Below are 21,313 nucleotides of genomic sequence, written 5' to 3'. Positions count from 1 at the left end.
CCCCTCCCTCAAACAGGCTGGAGAGGATTGTGATTTTGCAAACAGACTCAACATGAAGCAAAAGAAGCAGGTCAATTCAAGACCAGATGCCCAGTCTCACCCCTTTCTTCGTAGTGATTAGTGGGAAGTGGAATACAGTTTGACCACACCTTGAGAAGACGTCTAATCAACTAAAATAAATTAAAATGCCTGTGTGGGTGGGCTATGGCTATGCAGGACCTTTAACCAAAATAAATATCATGTTTTATTTCCTGCAGCCAAAAGCCTTTCCCTATTGTGTCTATTGTACTTCTTCTCCAGGTACCGCTATTGGTAAAATCCAATGAAAGGAAGGAGACAGCACATGGAAAGCAGCAGGGAAATGCGAGGCAAAAAAACCTGTTGCTTCTCAGTGCCAGCCCAACATTTTGCTATAAACTGGCTTTGCAAAGCTACAAAACCTGTGTTCAGTTTACCAGGAACAAAGCTCTGCCATGTACTATGCACCGTCACAGCATCCGGCATCTCTGTTACCTGTGAAGTCCTCTGCTTGGAGATGTAGGTCACACAGCTTGTGGATATAACGGATGTACATGTCCTCCTTGTTGACCTCTGATTTGTAGAAGTTCTAGGGTTGAATTTAAAAAAAACAACAAATGATTAAAATCTTATTCCATGTGGGGAAATCTTTGTAAATGTGCGTCTAAAGACTATAGACACTGTCATGAATGTCTCACCATAAGGTTGACGGAACCACCGATTTTTTTGTTCTCCATCTCATCTCCTTTCATGCAGTCCCTTAACATAAAAAACGTTTTGTTCTTGTAGCTTTGCAATTTCATGACATGAACCATCCGTGCTATTATGTGCAGCTTTATCTCAGCATACCTGTAATCTAGTAATCGTTCAACAAGTCTTGTAACCGAAGTGACGAATGAGATGCCTGTCTCTCTCCAGGTCTCCTGCTCTATCTTCTCCAGCAGGCTGCAGCAGAAAACACAGTAAGATGTTGTTACCGAAGGTGACAAGCACAGGAAGTGAACAGATATGAATGTCTCTTAGTCCTAGCTCTGAGGGCAATACAGCTCACCTTGGATAAGGACCAAACAGCTGCGTCCTGGGGTATGACAGGCAAACAACACAGAGAAGTACGTTAGAGGGAAATACTACGAGAGCAGTATGTTGAGTGTCATTTCACAGGCTCAGTAAACACAGGTCTGATGCTTACAAAAGGCTGAAGAGCTCTCTGTGATTATCATCGCCTTTCCCATCCGACACCATGCTGTCCAGCTTATCCATCAGCTCAGCTTCCACCTACACACACACACATTCAGTGAAAAGATGTGGGTATGTTATGTGACAAAAAGCTGTCACTTTTTCCATGGCACACAATCTGTAGCTCATTACATAATAATGTCACAATGACCTGTTTGAAGTTGCCATTTTTCCTCTGCTCCCAATCCATCATGTCATGGAAAATCGGGATCATAATATTTCGAACCTCGGTCTGAGGCACCAGCGTGACGCCAAGAAAGGGACCCATCATTCCTGGGATGAAGTGGGGCTTGTTGTCACCTGGATTACACACATTCACACAGACAGGAGCCATTGTTCTTGTTAATGTTTTAAAAATGAAAATGCATGCTTCACTGTGTGTGTGGGAAGGATGGTGTGGAGTGGGGTGGTCTGACGCACCTAATTTTTGCCACATGCTGAAGAGCTCATAAGCCATCATCACTCTCATATCTCCATACCTACAAAGAAAAGAGAGAGTGACGTATAGATAGTTGGATAAATCATTAACCTGTGTAGGAAAGAATGCACGCAATGAATATATGGTAGTTTCTTACTTATCAAGGACTTTCTTTCTCTTTGCAAGGCCAAGCGCTTCCAGCTGCAGGCTGGGCTGGTTGATGTAGAGGACAGTGAGGCTGAAAAAGGAGTTCCACACCTAACACACACACCACAGACAAACACACAAAAGTAAATAAATGCTGCTGACTCATTAACACTAGTTTTTATGGAAAAGCATCAAATATATAGTGGCTTCGCGGTGGACTGGGTTTCCTAAATGCTAGCCCTCGCTATTCAGACACACACCTTGAAATCAAAATCTCCCTCTGAGAAGTTCTTGTGCAGTGCCGGAGACAGGAACTGTGTTGTCACTACAATGATGCTGCAGAAAGCAAACATTGCAATGTCAGATTACAAAACGAGGAAGCAGCCAGAAATAGATTAGAAAGTATTTTGCAACACAAGCGTCACCTTCAGAGCAGGATTATCTGACGAGAGTCTGATCTAATGGTTGGCTGTATTCCCTTACCATCTCTAGGACAAAGACTGCATGACAGAAATGGAAAAACAGACTCACTGACTAGTTAGAAGCCTCATGACACTCCAGTCTCGGGGGAAGATAGTCAGTTTCATCAGATTGCGGAACACACAGAAGATCTTCAACAGAAACTCCTGCCAAGGAATATATTAAGAAAGGGTATGCAGTCAAGGTATGCAGTAAGCAGGCCGCAGCAAAATGCTGTAATCATGCTCAGCTCTGTGACTCAGAGAGCTTCTCACCTTCAGCTCCTCCTTGCTATGGAAATTGTTGAGTAGATGGTGAAAGTGGATCTCTGTCATCTGTCGGAGCAGAGAGAGAAGACAGGAAACATACTCCCCCTGCACAAAAGAGAATGACAGATATGGGCCACACATATCTAAAAAGGTTAATCAACTCAAAATATTCACAAACGTTTGTTCTTACTAAACGTCAAAGAAGAGGCACATCGAACGGAAGCTTACCGTTATCTCAGCAGTGCACTGGGGACAGCGTTGTCCTCTGGATGTCTCCACAGAATGAGACTTGCTCATGATGGACAGCAGAGTCTGCAGCAGCACATCCAGAAGGCTCTCCACCATCATCTCCACTTCCTCCTGGACAGAAGACTCCTGAGATACAGAGAGCAAATAGAAGGAAGCAGAAATGTAAACTTGCTGCTTAATAGGTATTGAGCCTGGTGTTTGGGCTAACAAGCTACAGCTGCATTAGCAAAATCCTATATATTTCAAAAGCACATTTTATATTGTATTTACTAATTCAAAATAACTTTTTTATAATCAAATGGGATTTTCACTGATATATATCTTTTATGTACAAAGTACTGTACCATGGAGCTAGTCTTAATTATGGAAAAGATGCTGCTTAGGATCCCAGAACAGATGAGCAGCTCCCTCTGCTGCCGTAGATGCAGGTGGATGTGGTGCAGAACCACTGGCAACAGAATACTACGAGACTCTGAGGGAAGAGAAAGAAAAAGAAAGAAGTGAAGACGAAACTGAAAACAGCTGTATGCACATGGGGCTTACATGTGTGGTTGTTTTGTTATCTTCTGAAAAAGGAAAACACTTTGCATAAACCTTTATGTTCATCTTACCAGGGAAGAAGAAGAGGCGGCTCTCAACAGTACGAGCAATGGACTGCAGTTTGACTACATCCATAGACTGGCCGATGTCCACTGTGCTGGGCATACTCCCTAGGGTGCCCCTGACATATTCGGCTACCTCCTGAACAGTGAACATCTGCAGCAGCTCATCAAAAATATCAGGGAAACTGTTCAACAGTGCTGCCTGGGGAGAGAAACAAAGGACAGGGTGAAGGAATTTATAGTGTGTATACGGAATAACATGTTTCAAAGAGGCTACGCTGACATGTATAAAAACATCTGTGACACTGACAAAAAATATCCCCAAATTAAGTCTGCTATATTATCTTCTAAAAGATACAACAATGTTTTAATGTAGGACCACAATTTATCTCTTTCCACAGCCACAGTTTCTCCCTGTTCAGTCTCAAATAATAAGTGCAGTAGCCAAATCTAGACCACTGACTGCATCCATTACTTAAGAATACATCATTCTGTTTGAGCAAGCTGGTGGCCAAACAGCCTCTGCTGCATTGTGGAACCAACACAGGGGGGCGCTGTGACTTACTGAGATGGACGACAGCCCCAGAGCATGACCACAGAAAGGCATGCAGCTGATCACACCCCTAAACTTTCCAAGAGTGAGACAAGGATGGGGCAACAGTGGGGGGTGAGGGTTCAGTCGACAGAATGCACACAATGAAAATTTAAATGAGTGAAAAGAATAAAATGAGAAACAAGTTAACAAACAAAAAGTAATCAATGAATCATGAGTGCTAACAAAGAGGATGAATAAAAAGAGAAAATAAAAACATTTATAACGATAGATAAAATAAGGCTGTCATGCAGGTGACATTCTGTACATCTTCAGAGCAGTAGACAGTGAAAATGACATGAGGTGTGAACTATCTGACCTGGGTGAACACCAGGTTCTCTGAGCTGCGGCTGTCCAGACTCAGGACGAAGCGGATCGATTGGAAGAGCTCTTGGATGCTCGCTCTGAACTGCTCCTCCTCCATCCCACAGGTGGCTCTCGAGTACAGGATGCGAGACTGGACAATGAACTTGAAAAGGTACTCTAGAGCCTGAGGGGAGTGTTGGCAGGATGCAGACGTGGAGACATACAGTCAGACAAGGTGCGCGTCATTTCGTACACTATCAATTCCCCAGTGATGAATAAGCACAGAGCACTGACTGGGTTTGTGGTTGATCATCCAGAGAAAATCAATACATAAAAGAAATGTTCCCATGTTCAGGTCTCATAACATCTCTTTAAATGATGTCATTGGAAAAGGAAATTTAAAGACCATGCGGAAATGTATCACTCTGCACACGTCAATATATCTGTAGAGATTTGTGATAACTTCTTTTCCCTCAGCAGGGAACTCGCTTACTGAGGCTTTATATATTGAGTCATATTACTCCTTATCAGCCCTTCTGTTTGATTAATTCCTCATGTCTTACTAATTAATCCTAGTAAAAGGAGCCAAGAAAGACCACAAGGAAATGTGTGAAAAGTGAAAGTGATACTTTACCCTCATGGCTTCCTGGATGTGGTCCTGTCGGACGACCTCTGCCGAGCGGTCCATGTACCACTTCAGACATCGAATCAGCTCTCTGCAGACACATTGTTAGAAATAACGAGAGTCAGTATCAAGTGTAACTCTATAGGTATCTAAAATCCCGATTGTTATGTGAGCTTTGAACTCTGAAGAATTAAGTAAATGTTGTTGTACTTGTATGCCAAAGCTCCAGCAAAGTGGTTCTGGATGTAGGAGTCCATGACAGGTCTGAAGTGGTAGAAACGGCTGTCCCTGAGCAGGTTTATAATGAATACCTAAACACACACACACACACACACACATATATATATGTATACACATTTTATGCCTCTGCTTACAAGCAAAATAAATCCTAGATATAGTTGTCCTCCTTTAATTTTCCTACCAGTGACTGGAAAACCAGCGGCCCGTATTTATCAGTGTTGTCATCTAAAAGACAAAAGAGCGTATCCAGGACATCTCGCAAGAACTGTGAGGAGAAAAAGGAACAACACTCAGCACAACCATCACATTAAAGGCCTTGCTGGTAACTAAAATAGAAACAAAGGATAGCCCGTTCATCCAAAAAGATGGCAATGATACATTTTTTAAATTTGGAGATGATAAAGTGACTTCAAAACTATATACTGTAATTTATATGTTTTTTCACAGTAAATGATACTTTACTTCAGTATTTTGTGAACACTCAGAAAAGTCAACATGCATTGTGAAAATAAAATCATGTAAACAGTTTAGAGCTAGAAGTTCGAGAAGTTAGAGTAAAAGCTTGATGCCTAATCTGATCAATCAATATAAAGTAATAATCATAATATCACCAATAATCAATAAAGTCACACAAACTGTCTAATTTTCATTGCTGTTGAAGCTAAATATTTTGTGTAGTGTGTAGTCAAGGAAGGTACATTTCCTTTCCATCCTTTCCATCAATTGATAAATAATGTGATGACAGTGACCTTAACAATCTCCTCTCCGCTAATCTGACGTAAGCGACCGAGGATGTCCAACACCCTGTCTGGATGGGCCTTCCAGTTCAGAAGAGCCAGCAGGTCCACTGAAAACATAATAAAATCAAAGTAAATAGAAAGTATAGAAAATAAAAATTTAGAAAATTTAGAAAGACTACCATGTAAGGTGCTAGATTACCATTTTGTGTGAGTTTGGTGGAGCAGAGTATCGTGGAGACCCAGAAGGTTTCTTTGGGGCTTCTCTGGAAGGGCAGGTTAGCCGGCAGGTTGGGGCAGCTGTTGAAGTCTTCTTTACAGCATGGCAGACTCAGGTACAAGCCCTGGTTACTGAAGGTGGCATTTTCATCACACTAGAGGATGGAAACCAGAGGGGAAAGAGAAGATTTGGAGATAGCTTGGAGATAAGAAATGGAACAATGGCACTGCACCATCATCATCATTATGGACAGGTGAGGTCTTAGTCAATAACTGGTCTGATTAAAATTGCAGCAGGGTGCGCTCATATTGGTGATTTGATTGGCTCCTCTCTATATAGCAGCACAATAGGGGGCAACCAATCGCAGGATGTTCCTGTGCTTTCGCAGACCAGTGGAAGACGTTGACCTACCTCTTCAGCATTTTTGCACAATATGTATATTACTTTAGCTTCATAGCATACTTTTATTGTATGCTACTGCAACATTTTTTGAGCTACTACACCAAAATGTTATTCTGATGGTGCTTTACTTATGCATGCTAACAACTTACATCAATCAGAATACATATTGCTAGCATGCTAAAAATGTTAGCATGGCTGAAAGGGATACAGTACCTTATATAAAATAGAGTTTGAGGTCATGGGGAGGTTTCTAAGATTGATATACTGATGTTGGTTAAATAACCGGACTTGAAATACATTACATTATCATTTCCATCATATCTAGAAGTAGCAAGTAGTATTAAGTTGCAAGGGCAGCTGGGAGCTGGGAGCTGGACCTCTCTGACAAATGGACAAACTGAAAATCTTCAAAGATATATATTAGTATTTACATCCTTTCGATACTCCTTTGTAAATTATGTCATAGTTAAATTTATTTTTTATGAGACAACTGCCGTAGCCATCCTTGACTTTTAGGGCCTAAAAACAGGGATCAAAGGCTAGAAAAGGCTGACAATTGGTTATAGACACTTTCATGATAGGGTTGGATCAGTCATTCGGGGCTGCTCAGTTATAATAGAGCAGCTACTGTACATGTTTTGGTGAAAGAGAACAGGCAAAATGGATGGTGCATTTCATTACATGTTGTCAGAGTCAGAGCACACCATGCTGAGAAAATACAACAAAGAAGCGAGCACTCACAGCACGGGACGCCCCCTCTACACAGAAACACTCCACCACAGCCAGGCCACTTTAACACATTCAACTTTTAATTTAAAAACTAAAGACACAAAGGTCAACATTAAAAAGACACAAAAGTATTTCCTTCACCGGTTACAAATGTTTTAAATGTTAATTTTTATATAATAACAATCATTATGTGTTGATGTTCACAGTTGATGCAGAATGGCAAACATCTAACATATGTATGTTAAACCCGCATGTACCTTGTACACATACAGCTCATGGCTCTCATCTGACAGTGTGGTTCCATCTTCTCTCATCAGAGGAGTGAAGGCAAACCCAAACAGTTTTTTCTCTCCTTTGTCTTTAGCTGAAAGAAGGCACATAATAATATCACGCATCATTGTAACTGTATCTGCACAGCACAAACTATTCTTGTGTAACTCGGAGCATGCTCCAATCCATCCTAATAAACTCATGTACTGAGTGATGACTGCCACTGGGCCGCATTACTGACTCACTGGAGCAGTGCCTGAACTCAAAGCGTAGGTGGGAACCCCTGAAACGATCTATGGGAATGGGCAGCTTGACCATCTCACTCCAGCGAGGGCCGTTGTTGTGGTACAGGACAAACGAGCGATATTCACTAGTGTTTGGCTCCCCGCTCCCCAAACTGATGCAGTCCTGAGAAGAAAAGGAGCATGGTAGATTGATTTTAATGACGTATCAAATTAATGTGTGGATGTAAGGGAGGAAGGTTACACTCAGCATGACTCATATGTGAATTACATGGTACATAATAACTCATGCACATATGTGTCATACTTTTAGCGTGTCCCCATCGGCATAGAGTACATAGAGCGTGACTTCGATGTTCTTCTGGACGCTCTTGCCGCCTCTCTCAAACTCCCCCCGCTCCAGTGTCAGATACAGGTCATTGCGTATATCACCTATGAAGATTAGACAGGGGAAACTTTAATTAAAGGTGAACTCCACCAATTTTACATATCAAAGTCTGTTTAAAGGTCTTATGGGGATGTGGTTTGTGGATGTATTATAAGAACTGGATCCTGGACTTAAAGATGGCACCCAGTTGCTTGAATGAAAAATGCTCGCAGAGTGCATAGGCCGAAGAGGTTTTCTATCTTCCAGGTTTGTTTTCACGTTGCAGCCCGCATGTTCCCTCTCAGTTCATACAAATTGCTATTCTAGGCTGTGAAAAGTTTTACAAAATGCAAAGAGTAATGATTGACTTTGTTTGCGGTTTGAGATGTCCTGTATCTTTTAGAATTATGGGTAAAAATACTTTTTGGGCCACAGGTAATTTTTACGTTATTTTTACAGCTACAAGCAAACAGACCCAAACCTCTGTCGGAACTGTCCACAGTCAAGTGGCATTGTGGGTAATGTAGGCTCCAGGTTTGACAAGGAAGAGGAATGCGCGGCATAAAATAAGACGATCTCTCTGATTCTGCTTCATCAATTTAGATTCCTTTTTTTATTTTTTTTACTGTCCATTGTGAGTCAAACAATGCTATAGAAGTGCAATGCAGAGCACTCCTTAAGCTTGACACACCAGCTAGGACATCATGAGCAGAACCACTGCCCTACAGCACTGTCTCAGCCTTTCTAGCTTGAGGGTCAATGTTACCCACAACAGGACAAAGACATCTCAGAAATAACCAGACTATGATGTCTCCTGCCACGGCGATGTTAGCAAGTTATAATGTACACGTCAGCATCTGCTCTACAGATGAACAGCGAGTGGTCAACATAAATTAAGCTGCTGTGGGGACTAAGAAGTGTACCACCACGTCATTGTTCTTGTCAATAAGAAATGACCCCGCTGAGTTGTAATACACTGTAGCTCATGACTGCCTCAGCACCTTTTGTAAGGTCAGTGTTTAATGAAATAAATATCAGTGGCAACAGCAGAGGAAGATATTGTAGTTATTTATAAAATCAGATTACAGTTATTTATATCCAAGTCATTTCCTTGGGGACGGATGAGTCACAAGGGGTGATATTGGGAGGTATTTCAGGCTAACTGGAAAGGAGCTGGAGAGGAGAGGAGAGGAGAGGAAGAGGAGAGGATCATACATTCTCAGTAGACACAAAGCAGAGCAACGTTAGCTGATGAAATATACCGAAATAAACACACACCTCTCCCTTTTTATCTCTCTTTGAGTTATCTTTGAAGACCTCTGCAAGACCTGCATTCAAAATCTTACTTAAGTAAAAGTAAGATTACCAGCTCTGATGTGAAAGTGTCCTTTTATTTTTGTGGCTGGTTGATGCGTATTTAGTTTTAACTACTTTATACCGTTAGGTTGTTCCCAACTCTCTGGGCCTCAACCAGTTATTTAAAATGAACCATCTGAGATGTTTGGAGGGGAATGTCTCTTTGGTGGAACTTAAACATTTACATCTGAAATGTAATAAGAGGCCACCAGTATTGGTTTTTTTTGTTTGTTTTGTTTTGTTTTTTATACAAATGTTGTATTTTATAACTTTATCAAATGTTTTTAGTGTAAATATTGTGTTAAGTGTTAAGTGTAGTGTTGCATAAGTATAAATAAGTATCAAATTGAAATACTCACTACTAAAGAACAAGTATCTCAGAATTGTTCTTAAGTATAGTATTTAGTTACATTCAACCAATGCAAAATAGAGATGTAGCACATGCTGAGAAACCAAGTTACACGTGACTATTTCCTCCTCGTCATGACAGCCCACTCTGCTCTCTCTTCTCATCTTTATAATGCTATTTTCTGCTGTTTTCTTCTTTTCACTCTTTAAGCCCCATCCTCACTTTTCTTACATCCCTCTTGCCCTATACCTCTCCTCCTGCATCTGCATTCTCTGTACCCTGATCTGTGACCTTCCCCTCTTCTCATTCCTCCAAACCAGCTGGCCTCTGGTCTCCACCTCCTCCTCCCTGAGCCTCTCTGTCCCCCATTACCGCCCACTGCTCTTCTTTGCCTCCTTACCTGGCAGGATGACATCTGGGAAACCCAGTTTGCGTGTGAGTGCCAGTGCCCTGTTGAACACAGCCTGGTTCTCCCGTCTGATCTGCTCCAGCTCACCCCGCAGCAGCTGCAGGGAAATGATGAGGCCTGGGGGTGGGGTGTGTGTGAATGGGGGGTAAGGGCAAATGAAGAGGTGTGGGGTTGTGGGAGGGTGATGGAATTGAAGGAAAGAAAGGGAAGGTACGAAGAAGGGAGATGGGAGGGACAGAGGGGTATTTAAAGGACATTAGTCAGAATGTGGGGGAGGAGAAGACAGACAGTAGAGTGGATGGAGAGACGTGATCAGAGCCAGGGAGAACAGAGGGAGGCAGGAGCAATGGTGTTGTAGAATTACGCAAAGAAGCAAGGAAAAATATGGGTAGTGACAGATTTTTGTGGGGCATGAGTCATATATCCAACTGCGAGATGCTCATAAAAGAAAAGTAATAGTGAATGAGGAGTTCACGCTTACAGTGCACAGCCATTTTGTAAATTCCACACAGCAAGATTGTTACAAAGTGATCTGCATTATCTTTTCATAGAAGCCAAGCCATTGGTTGAGCTGATTTAACAATGTCTTTTCTCCTTCAGGTTTTTATTATCATAGTCACAGTTTAAGGTGGGCGATATACTATGCGATCTTGCGAAGTCATTTTAATTGACATAGATACATGTCAGGCAGTAGTGTACTTTCTGGAACTTCAATTGCAAAACTATTTCTAGATAAAATAGTTAATAATTGAATGAATTAAAAGAATAGTTCAACGTTTTACATGAAAAAGCCATTTTTTAAATAAAGATCTAATTCTAAAATTCTCTGGTTCCAGGCTCTCGTATGTTGGTTTTTCTCAAAGGCTGGTTTTCTTTTATATAAAACTTAACATGTTTGGTTTTTGGACAGTTGGTGAGACAAAACAACCAATTTGAAAATGTCACGTAGTGTTCTGGAAACTATTTTCTGTAGACCAAAAGTTTAATTGAGAAACTACTCAGCAGCCCTATTCGCTTTCATGTAGAGAGTTAGATGAGAATAATGATGCAATTGTCTTATATGTCCTTTAAATAAGGCAGGTTAGTTTAGCTTAGGACACTTTCTATTTTTTGGCCAGGAGCAGAAGTCAATGCTCCCAAGAAATAGTCCCAACACATACAAAACCACAAAGTGTTGTTTTTTTAGTTGTTCGCACTCTTTTTTCAGATTAAACAAACCAGATACAACACGCTAATCAGTGATCTTTAGAGGTGCTGGTACTTATGGTTACTTATCTTTGTGCTAAGCTATGCGTCTACTCTCTGTTGCGTCTTATTTACCGTACAGACACTCTTTTCATCTAACTCGGCAAGAGAGCAAAAATGCCAAATGTTGAACTCTTCCTTTAAATATCTGGAAAAAAACAAGGTAGGGTAGTGTGGGGTAAGATGCTAAGCTCAATGTCTATTTGCTGACTCATAAATTAATATTTTATAGGTTTTTTTGTATCTTGGAGATGGCGATGCCTAGGGTAACATAATATAAAGTAAAATAAATACCTACAGTTTTATTGAATTTTTTGTATTTTTAAGAAGGCAATGCTTTGGATTAAGTTGACCAGATTTCTGAAATGAAAACCGGGGACATTTTTGGTCTGGTGGTCAGAAAGACATTAAAAAATATAATGTTATTATATATGAAATAAAAAAGGGGGACACTTTTGGTTTTATAATCTGTCAAATATAACTCTTCTGAATGAAATCAAGTCATTTTGATTCAGAATCTACCTTTCAGTCAATAAGTCACTTTCTGGCAAGTGGCAATACTGCATTACATGGTTTGTATTGGCCATTTAAAGGTATTGTAAAAGGTAAAAAGGACTGGATACACAGCAAGTTAAATAATGTAGAGTCATAAGGATAATTGCAAAAGAGATCTTGTCTTTATTTTATATATAACTAAGCAGTAAGTCATGTTAATTATAGGCTTCATTTTGTTTTCCAAATATAAACAAGGATATTAGACGTAGGCCTACCAAACACATAATCCATCGGCAACAACTTATAACAACACCTTATACACTCTATGATTAACACACAGTTAAAAACGGGGACATTTCCTGGGACATCTCCAGATGGGGACAGGACACCAAAACCGGGGACTGTCCCCGCAAAACGGTGACGTTTGGTCACCCTACTTTGGGTAACATATTATAAAATAAACTAAATAGCTACAGTTGACAAATTAATTTGTATTTAATCAAATTTATTTTTTAGGGAAAAGGCATTTTCAAAATCACTTTAATATGTGCAAATTACAGATAAAATAAACTACAAGTAGTTAGTTAAAAGCAAGGGGATTATAGACCTATGTTGTAGAAATAAACTTGCCTTGCCTTATGTTATTAGCTTTCCTATAATTTGTTTCTCAGACTTTTAAATAGTGAGGTTGCTGGAACTTCAGTAGCAGAAAGTCTAGCTAGCATATGTGAGTTTATAACCTCAGAATTTTACCTCAGACTTTCTGATAGGGAAGTTGCTGGTTGGCTAAAGGGTCTATCCAGTGTCTAAATAACATCTAACTTACAAACTATCAACCATAAAGGGGCACAGCAACCTGGAGGGCATCTTACCCCAAACATACTAATCTAGCATTTTACTACTTTAACCAGAAACTATAAAAATCTTTCTCTCTAAACAATTGCATAACTTATCTTAAGGCTACCCTTAACGTAAATATACATATATATATAAATTGAATACAGTAAAAAAAATTACAGCTTATTTTAATTGACAAAATAATCTGAATTATTATAGTCAGAATGGCTTTTATCAAATAACTTTAAAAAAATTGGCAGCCAGAAGAATTGTTGAAAGAAAATTGTGACATTTTGTGTTTTTGTTAGAATTACAGCGGGGGCGAATGTCCAATTCACCTTCTGAATGTCTAATTCACGAGATCGTAAAGTCAACAGCAATATGTCCAGAAACAGTGTCTTATTTCTCTGAATAATCGACAGACCTTCACAGCCACAGTTTTCTTTAGAACAACTTTGACCTGTTGGCAATTGTCCTTGAGCAAGACCTGGACCCCCACTACCTGCTTACTCACCATGAGCTGCTTTGAATAAAAAACATAGCAACAAATGTTGACTTTGTCTTTAAATTCTAACCAAAAGAAGAAAAGGTGCAAATCTAACCCTGGGGAGGCCAAACAGTTAACAGATCTGTAGAGACAACATATTTACCATAGTTGGTGCTGGGAGCTGAGTACTTGGTGTTGGACTTGCGGATGATGTTCTCGTGTATCTGGTACCACTCGTTCTCATTGTTACATCTGGAGAGAAAGACAGTTGGGTGGGGCTGTTAACAATGCACCCATTAGTGGGTCCAGATGGAGGGATCAGGATTGTGCGCATGGGGACTACATGAACAGCATGTGTCCCAGAGCCGATTTCCTCCTGGAGAAAAGGTAGCAGCAGGGGGAGGCGCTATCAAGCAGCACATTAGCCCAAATGCACAGCTCACTAAGCAAACCTGACAGCCAGCTCTCTACCAGCCTTTTTCATTACTGTGGGCCCGTAGGCCCCTGGGATGGCATGGGGAAATGCACAGACTGGAGCATTATAGGAGCCGACAGTTTGGAGGCAGCTCAGCACTGAATCACTGCTTGCTTTTTAAAGGGAAGAGCTCTTCGCCCCAACAGAGAAATCCAATAAAAACGACAGCTTTCTATTCTCGAAATCTTTATTTCACACTTAGCTGTAAATGCTCAAAACACTATACAAGAAAGATGTCATACATCCAGATTGCAAAGTATATTAATGACCTCTGACCCAGAGCGGATGCTGAGGAGAACAGTGCGGACATAAGGGGGCAAGAGAAGATGCTGAGCTTGGCGTTATTTCTCTTTGTCCTCTAACTTTGCTCAATTACCCAAGTGTCATCTCTCTCTGTCTCTTCCCTTCTCCTTCTCTGTGTCTCTCTCCTTCGCTGGGTTGGCGGGCATACAGGAGTGGCTCTCTGTGGCGAAGCCTAACAGAAGCAGCCAGATTCACAACACGCCAAGTGCCCTATCTCGGGCCCGGGGTGAGCAGCTATTGATTTTCCAGAGGACACTTCATTATCATTCTGGTCAAAAAGCACCAGGCGTCAACACTGAAGCACTAAGTTGTCATGCAAGACTTTTGCAGAACATTCACACATTCCCTCTTCACTGCATAGACTGTATTTCCAAAAGTACAGAAGCCATGCAACTACCAAGCAATTACACTGACAGGCAGAGAGAAACTGAAGTGCATACAGACCATTTTTATGGTAATATTATGTTCCAGACTTTAAACTGCGATAGGAATAATTTTTTGTGGTGCTGTATTTATAATCAAGAAGAAGAAAAGGGAAGAAAAGCTTCACATGTATACTCACGTATAAACTTTGAGCACAAAGTCTTTCTCCTCTTTGAGGTCTGTGATGGTGTGGAAAACATCGCTCATGGCAAGAACAGCGCAGCCATACGGTCGTCTGTACTGCACATGAGGTGGGCCTTTCTTTGAATCGTTTAGCAGCATACGACCTGGAAACGAAATGGGAAAAGGAAAGTGCGAAGAAGAAACACATAAATCAAAAAATCTCTATCATCAAACATGAAGAACATGTTTTTTTGCATATTGTACTTCATTTACCAGTTCTTATGACATGTGCAACAATGTACAGGTCTCTCTTCAAGTCTTTACTGCTTAGGTCCTAAAGAGAAATGGGATGAAAAATGTTATCGGAATCCTGTTTAAAGATCTTTATTGTCCACAAATGTGGGAATTTGTCTTTGGCTTTACTATAAGAGCTGAAATACAGAATATTTGTATTTAGGGCCAAAAGGGAAACCGTGTTACCGTGAAGAGAGCACACAAACGATCAACTTTCTCTGGATTCTTTGGTCCTCCGTTTTTGTTCAGTTTCACCATGAACTTCTCACTGCAAAAGAAGCCAGTTCACAGTTTCAGAGTGTCTGTCAACCACAGAGTGCCCTGGTCAATCTGCTGGACAGAAATAGTGTAGAAATGTGTGTGTGTGTGTGTGTGTGTGTGTGTGTGTGTGTGCCCTTGCAAGCACACAGTACGCATTGTAGGATCATTCAGGGCTGTTAGGTGTGTGCTGAGATTCCACTGTATACCTGATCTGTTTGGCCTCGCGGGTGTCGTACAGAAAGAAGAAGACGTCTGCATCCTCGCTGATGCTGTTGTAAGTAAAGCTCTTCAGATTGATGAAGAGGTGGTGCGACACGGGGACACGGCAACCATCACCATGGCGCTGTCTCGTGCTTTCACCCTGGGTACAAAGAAGAAAGTGACCGCTAATAAGGCTGGTTCTTACTGCGAGGGAGGCCAAGTACCTGCCACTCTGTATATAGACAAGCTTATTTAACAGATCAATGGGGGTAACTGTGGGGTGAATAATTCATTGATATATGCTCAGTGTATTTCATTCTGTCACGAGTACATGCTATTTACAGTAGACTCAGTAGACATACAGGTTGCCAACTAAATAAGGAATGAATTATGAGAAAATGCAACTGTGGTGGAGGTGGATTTGTAGTTATTTGCTGCGGAGAGGGTGCATTCCTGTGATGTATGAACTTCTCTATTTATATAATGCAAAACAAGTTGTCATACACCATATAAATATAGGAAGAGGAGGAGGAAGCAGCTAGTCTTGCTCAGTCCAAAGGTAACTATGTGGCAGCAACTCTAAAGCTCACTAATTAACATTATATCTTGTTTGTTTAATTCATACAAAAAAGTGTACAAACAACACGTTATGGTTTTACAGAAGTCTAATTAGTGAGCTTTAGCGGTACTTGTAGGCAGTGTGCAAACTATACCATAGCTTTTGGGGGAGCTCACTTTTTTCACTGACTGCAATTCTTACTACTGAATTATTAATAGCTGCAAGTATGTAGGCCTAGGGTTGATTGTGAAAATATTAGGCATTATCTGTCTTTTTTATTATTATTATTATTATTATTATTTTTATTATATGTAGCCATTTTGCTACAATTATGCTTCACACAACAGCTGCAGCTATATTTCGAACTAGCCTTTATTTTCTCCATGAGATGGAAGAAAGTTGTGTGGCGCTGCGGAGAGCCCCCAGCTGCAGTTCATGGATCATACGTAAAATTCATCAAGCCAGTTCACAGCGCGTCGGTTGTACTAGCAACACAACTCATAGTAGGTACTGGAGAAGGAGAGGGAGTGGGGAGCTGGAGCGGGCCAGAGACAGGAGATTGCGGAGCGATGACTGTTCCCTCTGGCTGGATGAAGGCTGAAGCCTGATGCTCCTGATTTTACGCATGATCCATGATGATACAGAAATATAGAAATTAATGGCAAAAAGTCTACTGTCAATTTTTAAGAGACCCCCCAAAATTTCACAAATCATGTTTTGAGGGGAGCTCATGTTTTATTAAGGGTAACTTAACTCCCACGGCTCCCCCATACTTCGCACCCTGCTTGTATGCATGTTTTGTTACATTCAAACAAAGCCAGGCTAGCTGTTCCACCTGTTTCCAGTCTTTGTGCTAGGCTAAGTTTCAGGACAGTTGCAACTATTCCATTAAGGCATTCTCTAAGTAAATATAAGCTCAATTTAGCCTTTACAGGAGATCTACTAGGGTCTAGATGGAAAACTAAGGCAAATATTACATATAAAAATACTGCATCCCCACTGGGATTCAACCCTCCCACACTGGCAGCAAGACTATTATGGAGTATAGCACTGACACCTTGCAATTAAAATTTAAATCAAGGGTTGTTAACCCCACAAGCTCTTATCCTATCCTTACCCTTTCATCAGGATTACAGGCAACCAATAGCAAAGAGTCTAAAGGTGATATAGTGTCATAGCCAGAGTGCCCTGACTTCAGGTTACTCATATGGTGCATAGTGTTAAGAAAAAAAATATAAAATGAGGGTTGAAGAGACTGGCACAGTATGAAAAGTTCTGATGATTTTGTAAACAAACAAGCTTTGAAAAGACTATACCTGGTTTGTGCTTTGCTGACCACAGTGTCTGCTGGATACATGCTAAAAAAAGAGTGACGTTCAAAGGAAAGATGTCAGATCAGTCGGCCCATTCTTTACTCTTCCCACACAGCATTGAACTTATTTACCTTATAGCAGCCTCAGACACACACTACCTGAGCGATGCTTCGGTTGATGCTTCAAATCTGACACAAAAAAAATCATCTACGTACGTTGCAGAGTGGCTATACTACTGCTCCTGCAGCGCTAACAGAAGCCCACATGAGGCAAAACGTGAGCGTGTGGGAGAGGAGAGGACAAAGCCAGCATCGCCCACACACACCTCTCTGCTCAGCAACCTAAAAGAACTCCTCTACTCCCCTACCTGAAGAGGTGCCAAGGCCATGTGCCCTGCCAAAAACAAGCTCACTTTCATCGACAGAGTCAGGAGGCTTTTTGGCAAGGAAGAGCTACGCTGTTGTTTCTGGACAGAGGATTTAGCGCACAAACATTCAGCGTGCAAAGCTGAGAAACATGGCAATGGGATAATGTTGAGGTGGCGGGGCAGTTGGACAGTGTTTTGATCAGCATATGGAGCTTCAAATACTGACCAGAAAGGATCTCCCTCCTACATAACAGTTTCCAGCAGTAGATTTCATAACATCTGTGCTGTAATTGCATATTTCTAAAATTGGACGCTGCTTTAGTAAAAGTCTCCTCTGTCTGTGTGTGTGTATAGGTTTGAAAGTCCCATATCACTAAAAGACATTTGAGGCATCATTTATTTATGTAGATATGTCTCTGGTCTGGTAGGTTGTTTAAAGCAACCAAGACTAAAATATGTCATTTATTTCAAAAAAAAAAATAACCATATAAAAATTATTTCTATGTATATTACTATGTAGCCTTACCTGGGCCTGTCACTTTGCATTACATCTGCATTGCTAGCTGGCAATCACGCTTGTGAGAGTCACGTGCATGCAAGCAAAGGGACATACTCAATATGGCGGTAAGATAAGCATAAAGAACAGGTCACATGAGGCAGCTCCAACAGCTGAATCGTGCTCTCTCTTGTGAGTCACCTTCTTATGGATGATTTGATAATTTGTACATTCACACATCCAACAACACATTCTTATACGCAAAACCAGGCTGTGCAATGGTAAAAAAGGCACACAGCAAGTAAAAAAAAGAAAGAGCTCATAGCGTGTAAAGTCAGCATCATCATTGCAACAGATAAACTTGCAGTATGTGCATGCTGCAGAACTGTATTTAATTGCATTTTATCCTTCAAAGAATACACATTAACTGTATTAATTCATTGTATTTAATAATTCATGGTGTAGCAGTGTACAGAATTATCCCACCCAACATACCAGTTTGTATAGCTCTGACGTGCTGATCTGATCTGGATCCACCATTTCAAACTCCTTTCTGGGAACAAGGTCTAAGCCAAGGTGCCTGGTAAAAGAGGGATTAGGGGTGTGTAACAAAGAAAAAACAGTAGTGAAGAAAGAAATCATAGCTTTTTAAAATAAAATTTTGTTCAGTATCAAACAATGTCCCATTACAACTTTTAGTGGAGCTAAAATCTTCTGTTCTTTTTGTTCCTTTTGTTCTTTGTGTCCAAGCATGTCTAATTCAACTTTGTAATATATCCAAAATCAAATCTTCAAACATCCCTTTATAAACATGTCTTTATACAAGTACTGTACTTACGTAGCTGACAGGTATATGAGTATTTCTGTTGCATGCTACTTTATACTTTATAGCACAACATTACAGAGGAAAATGTGACACTATTTACTCCACTACATTTATAGTTAGTTACTAGTTTACATATTAAAGGAATAGTATCACATTTTGTGAAATACGCTAATTCGATTACCCTAGACGAGAACATTGATATCACTCTCATGTCTGTATGGTAAATATGAAGCTACAGCCGGTTTATCCAAAATTTAAGAAGCCTCTTAGATGAGAGCTGAAACGTCTTTGAGTATCTTCAACCAGGTCCAGTCGATTTTAACCCTCCTTGGATACAGTTTAGCTTAGCAAAAAGACTGGAAACAGGGTTCTGTCCAAAGGTAACAAAATAATCCTCCCGGCTGGCTCACTCATTCGCACATTATATCTTTTACTGGAGGGTTATGTGCCAGACTATCTCTTGGCTAAACACAGTAACTTCCTGGAGTCAACGCTGGTTGCCTGGCAACTGCTCAGGGCCAAGAAACAGCGTTAGCTAATTTCCAAAAATGTCAAACTTTTGCTTTAAGATTTTACATATAAAACACAGGATGACTTTATCAAATATCATGAATACTCATATGTTGTTGCTGTTTAGTAACAGTATTTAAAGTTGTTCAATGTAGCTCAACCTCAAAAAGCTACAACCTCAAAACTGCAATGCAGCATTTCAATAATCAGTGACACTCTAAAAGGAGTCCTTCTGTATAACCAGTACTTTTGTTATTATTATCATCATTATTATTAGAGTTAGTCTCTTTAAACTCCAGCAATGCATCATGAATTGATCAAATGTTTTCCTCACCGAAACCATGATTAGGAAACAAGTAGTTGTCAGATGAAAGTAACAGGGTACAATATTGACAATATAATTACAATATGTCCCTCATAAATGTAATGGAGTAAAAGTATGATGGAAGAATAATGGAAATAATAATAATAATGATAAGTGTATGTACTGAGCCACTTACACCCTACTACATATAAACTGTAGCTTATTCTGTATCAGTTTGCTCCAGGACTTCCAGCTACAGTGTGATGTATCACCAATACTGAATGAAATACTCAAACAGAAGATTAACACGGCATGGCTGCAATTGTTAGTCTTGTGCATTATTTTATTCTAACAATTCTGTTAACACATTTTTGGCATCTACGAAAACATCAGGATCTCCTTAGTAGAATGAGGATTTATGGCTTTGAATAGTACTTAACCACTCGATAGTAGGTTTGTATTAAAGAAACCCACCAAGTCAAGAGTCTGTGGGAATAAAGAGGTTACAGTACAGTGCTAAAGTATATCTACTTTGTTGTCTTACACCTCTTGAACTGGAAACCCTTCACTTAAACTAAATTATGCAGACTCAAATCATGGTGTACTGTCAGTGGTGCTGTGATCTTTTGGCCATGAAATTAGATCACTACAACTCTCAGGTCAGTGAGACTACAGAGCACTGACCTCAACAAGCATGGCAAACAAAATACAGTGTATTTCAGGCTCCACTTGTATATGTCTTTCACAGTAATACATCCTGTATCGTTCCAGCATGATGCACACTAACGTTGAGTAGTTCAGTTTGAATATCCGTGTACTTTTATGTGCAATGAATCTTATGTTAAACTGACAGATAAAGCTCTTCCTTAGCTGAGCTGGAGCCCGCACATCTTTATCTCTGTTATGGATGCCTGTCACTGTTGGATGGAGTTTGAAACTGGCAACAAAAAGAATATGGCTTTACAGGTCCTTCAGGGGGATGTGCATTGACTTTAAGCCGCTTGAGATTCACTCATCTGCTAAATGACCATGAAATTACATCATAGAGCTGCTATTATGCACCCACTCAGCCTGGGTTGTAGATCTTTCCAGTGCCAGAGAAATATGGTATTCCTTGGTAGCCAAATGTAAAACAAATGTTTGTTGTAGCGCATGCCCACTCTCTCGATACAATGCACTCAGTACAAGAGTAACTCACTCATTGCCCCAGTCAAGCCGTACGGTGATGTGTCGCTTGATCTCACGAGTCTGGTCCTGGGCGAGGTGACCCTGGATCAGCTGCCGACGCAGGTCAATGAGCTCGTTCATCACATGACGCAGCTTATGGAACAGATCCACCTTGTGTTTCTATTGAAGCAGCCAAAGAACACTTAGTTATGATATGTGATCTCCTTCTACTGCAGCATTTATGTAAAGAATATTAATGAAACTCCTCCCAGGATTTACCTGTTTTATTAATTGTATAATAGTGTTCTATAACCACAAAGCTGGACACTGAGAAAAAAGTCTACATGCAGGGGGCTCACTGATATCAGAATGTGGTGATTTAAAT

General features: G+C 40.5%; 1 protein-coding gene across 3 annotated transcripts in view; it reads right to left on the bottom strand.

Annotated features, from left to right (window-relative positions):
* The window catches only part of LOC123975756 (dedicator of cytokinesis protein 3-like), a 37,215-nt gene extending 16,138 nt beyond the window's left edge, over nucleotides 1-21,077 (bottom strand). Inside the window, exons 1-31 of one of the 3 annotated variants that reach the window (XM_046057488.1) lie at nucleotides 20,960-21,077; nucleotides 18,617-18,701; nucleotides 15,392-15,546; nucleotides 15,111-15,192; nucleotides 14,904-14,964; nucleotides 14,647-14,794; nucleotides 13,470-13,558; nucleotides 10,234-10,359; nucleotides 8,069-8,193; nucleotides 7,765-7,927; nucleotides 7,507-7,613; nucleotides 6,101-6,272; nucleotides 5,911-6,008; nucleotides 5,343-5,426; nucleotides 5,132-5,232; nucleotides 4,931-5,012; nucleotides 4,310-4,480; nucleotides 3,408-3,600; nucleotides 3,141-3,268; nucleotides 2,776-2,922; nucleotides 2,554-2,652; nucleotides 2,351-2,445; nucleotides 2,080-2,155; nucleotides 1,830-1,930; nucleotides 1,675-1,733; nucleotides 1,406-1,554; nucleotides 1,208-1,293; nucleotides 1,070-1,096; nucleotides 868-963; nucleotides 717-777; nucleotides 514-607 (exon numbers count right to left, since the gene is read on the bottom strand). In XM_046057488.1, the coding sequence (XP_045913444.1) occupies nucleotides 514-607; nucleotides 717-777; nucleotides 868-963; nucleotides 1,070-1,096; nucleotides 1,208-1,293; nucleotides 1,406-1,554; nucleotides 1,675-1,733; nucleotides 1,830-1,930; nucleotides 2,080-2,155; nucleotides 2,351-2,445; nucleotides 2,554-2,652; nucleotides 2,776-2,922; nucleotides 3,141-3,268; nucleotides 3,408-3,600; nucleotides 4,310-4,480; nucleotides 4,931-5,012; nucleotides 5,132-5,232; nucleotides 5,343-5,426; nucleotides 5,911-6,008; nucleotides 6,101-6,272; nucleotides 7,507-7,613; nucleotides 7,765-7,927; nucleotides 8,069-8,193; nucleotides 10,234-10,359; nucleotides 13,470-13,558; nucleotides 14,647-14,794; nucleotides 14,904-14,964; nucleotides 15,111-15,192; nucleotides 15,392-15,546; nucleotides 18,617-18,701; nucleotides 20,960-21,069 (3,370 nt within the window). In that variant the 5' untranslated portion in view covers nucleotides 21,070-21,077. Of the gene's footprint in view, nucleotides 1-513; nucleotides 608-716; nucleotides 778-867; nucleotides 964-1,069; nucleotides 1,097-1,207; nucleotides 1,294-1,405; nucleotides 1,555-1,674; nucleotides 1,734-1,829; nucleotides 1,931-2,079; nucleotides 2,156-2,350; nucleotides 2,446-2,553; nucleotides 2,653-2,775; nucleotides 2,923-3,140; nucleotides 3,269-3,407; nucleotides 3,601-4,309; nucleotides 4,481-4,930; nucleotides 5,013-5,131; nucleotides 5,233-5,342; nucleotides 5,427-5,910; nucleotides 6,009-6,100; nucleotides 6,273-7,506; nucleotides 7,614-7,764; nucleotides 7,928-8,068; nucleotides 8,194-10,233; nucleotides 10,360-13,469; nucleotides 13,559-14,646; nucleotides 14,795-14,903; nucleotides 14,965-15,110; nucleotides 15,193-15,391; nucleotides 15,547-18,616; nucleotides 18,702-18,959; nucleotides 19,367-20,959 lie in introns of those variants that run through there. The other 2 variants (XM_046057489.1, XM_046057490.1) reach the window with 2 other exon arrangements.
* Nucleotides 21,078-21,313: the final 236 nt, after the last annotated feature.

This window comes from Micropterus dolomieu, linkage group LG08 (assembly GCF_021292245.1).
Source record: "Micropterus dolomieu isolate WLL.071019.BEF.003 ecotype Adirondacks linkage group LG08, ASM2129224v1, whole genome shotgun sequence".
Classification (NCBI taxonomy): domain Eukaryota; kingdom Metazoa; phylum Chordata; class Actinopteri; order Centrarchiformes; family Centrarchidae; genus Micropterus; species Micropterus dolomieu.
This window is presented reverse-complemented; position numbering and strand designations above follow the sequence as displayed.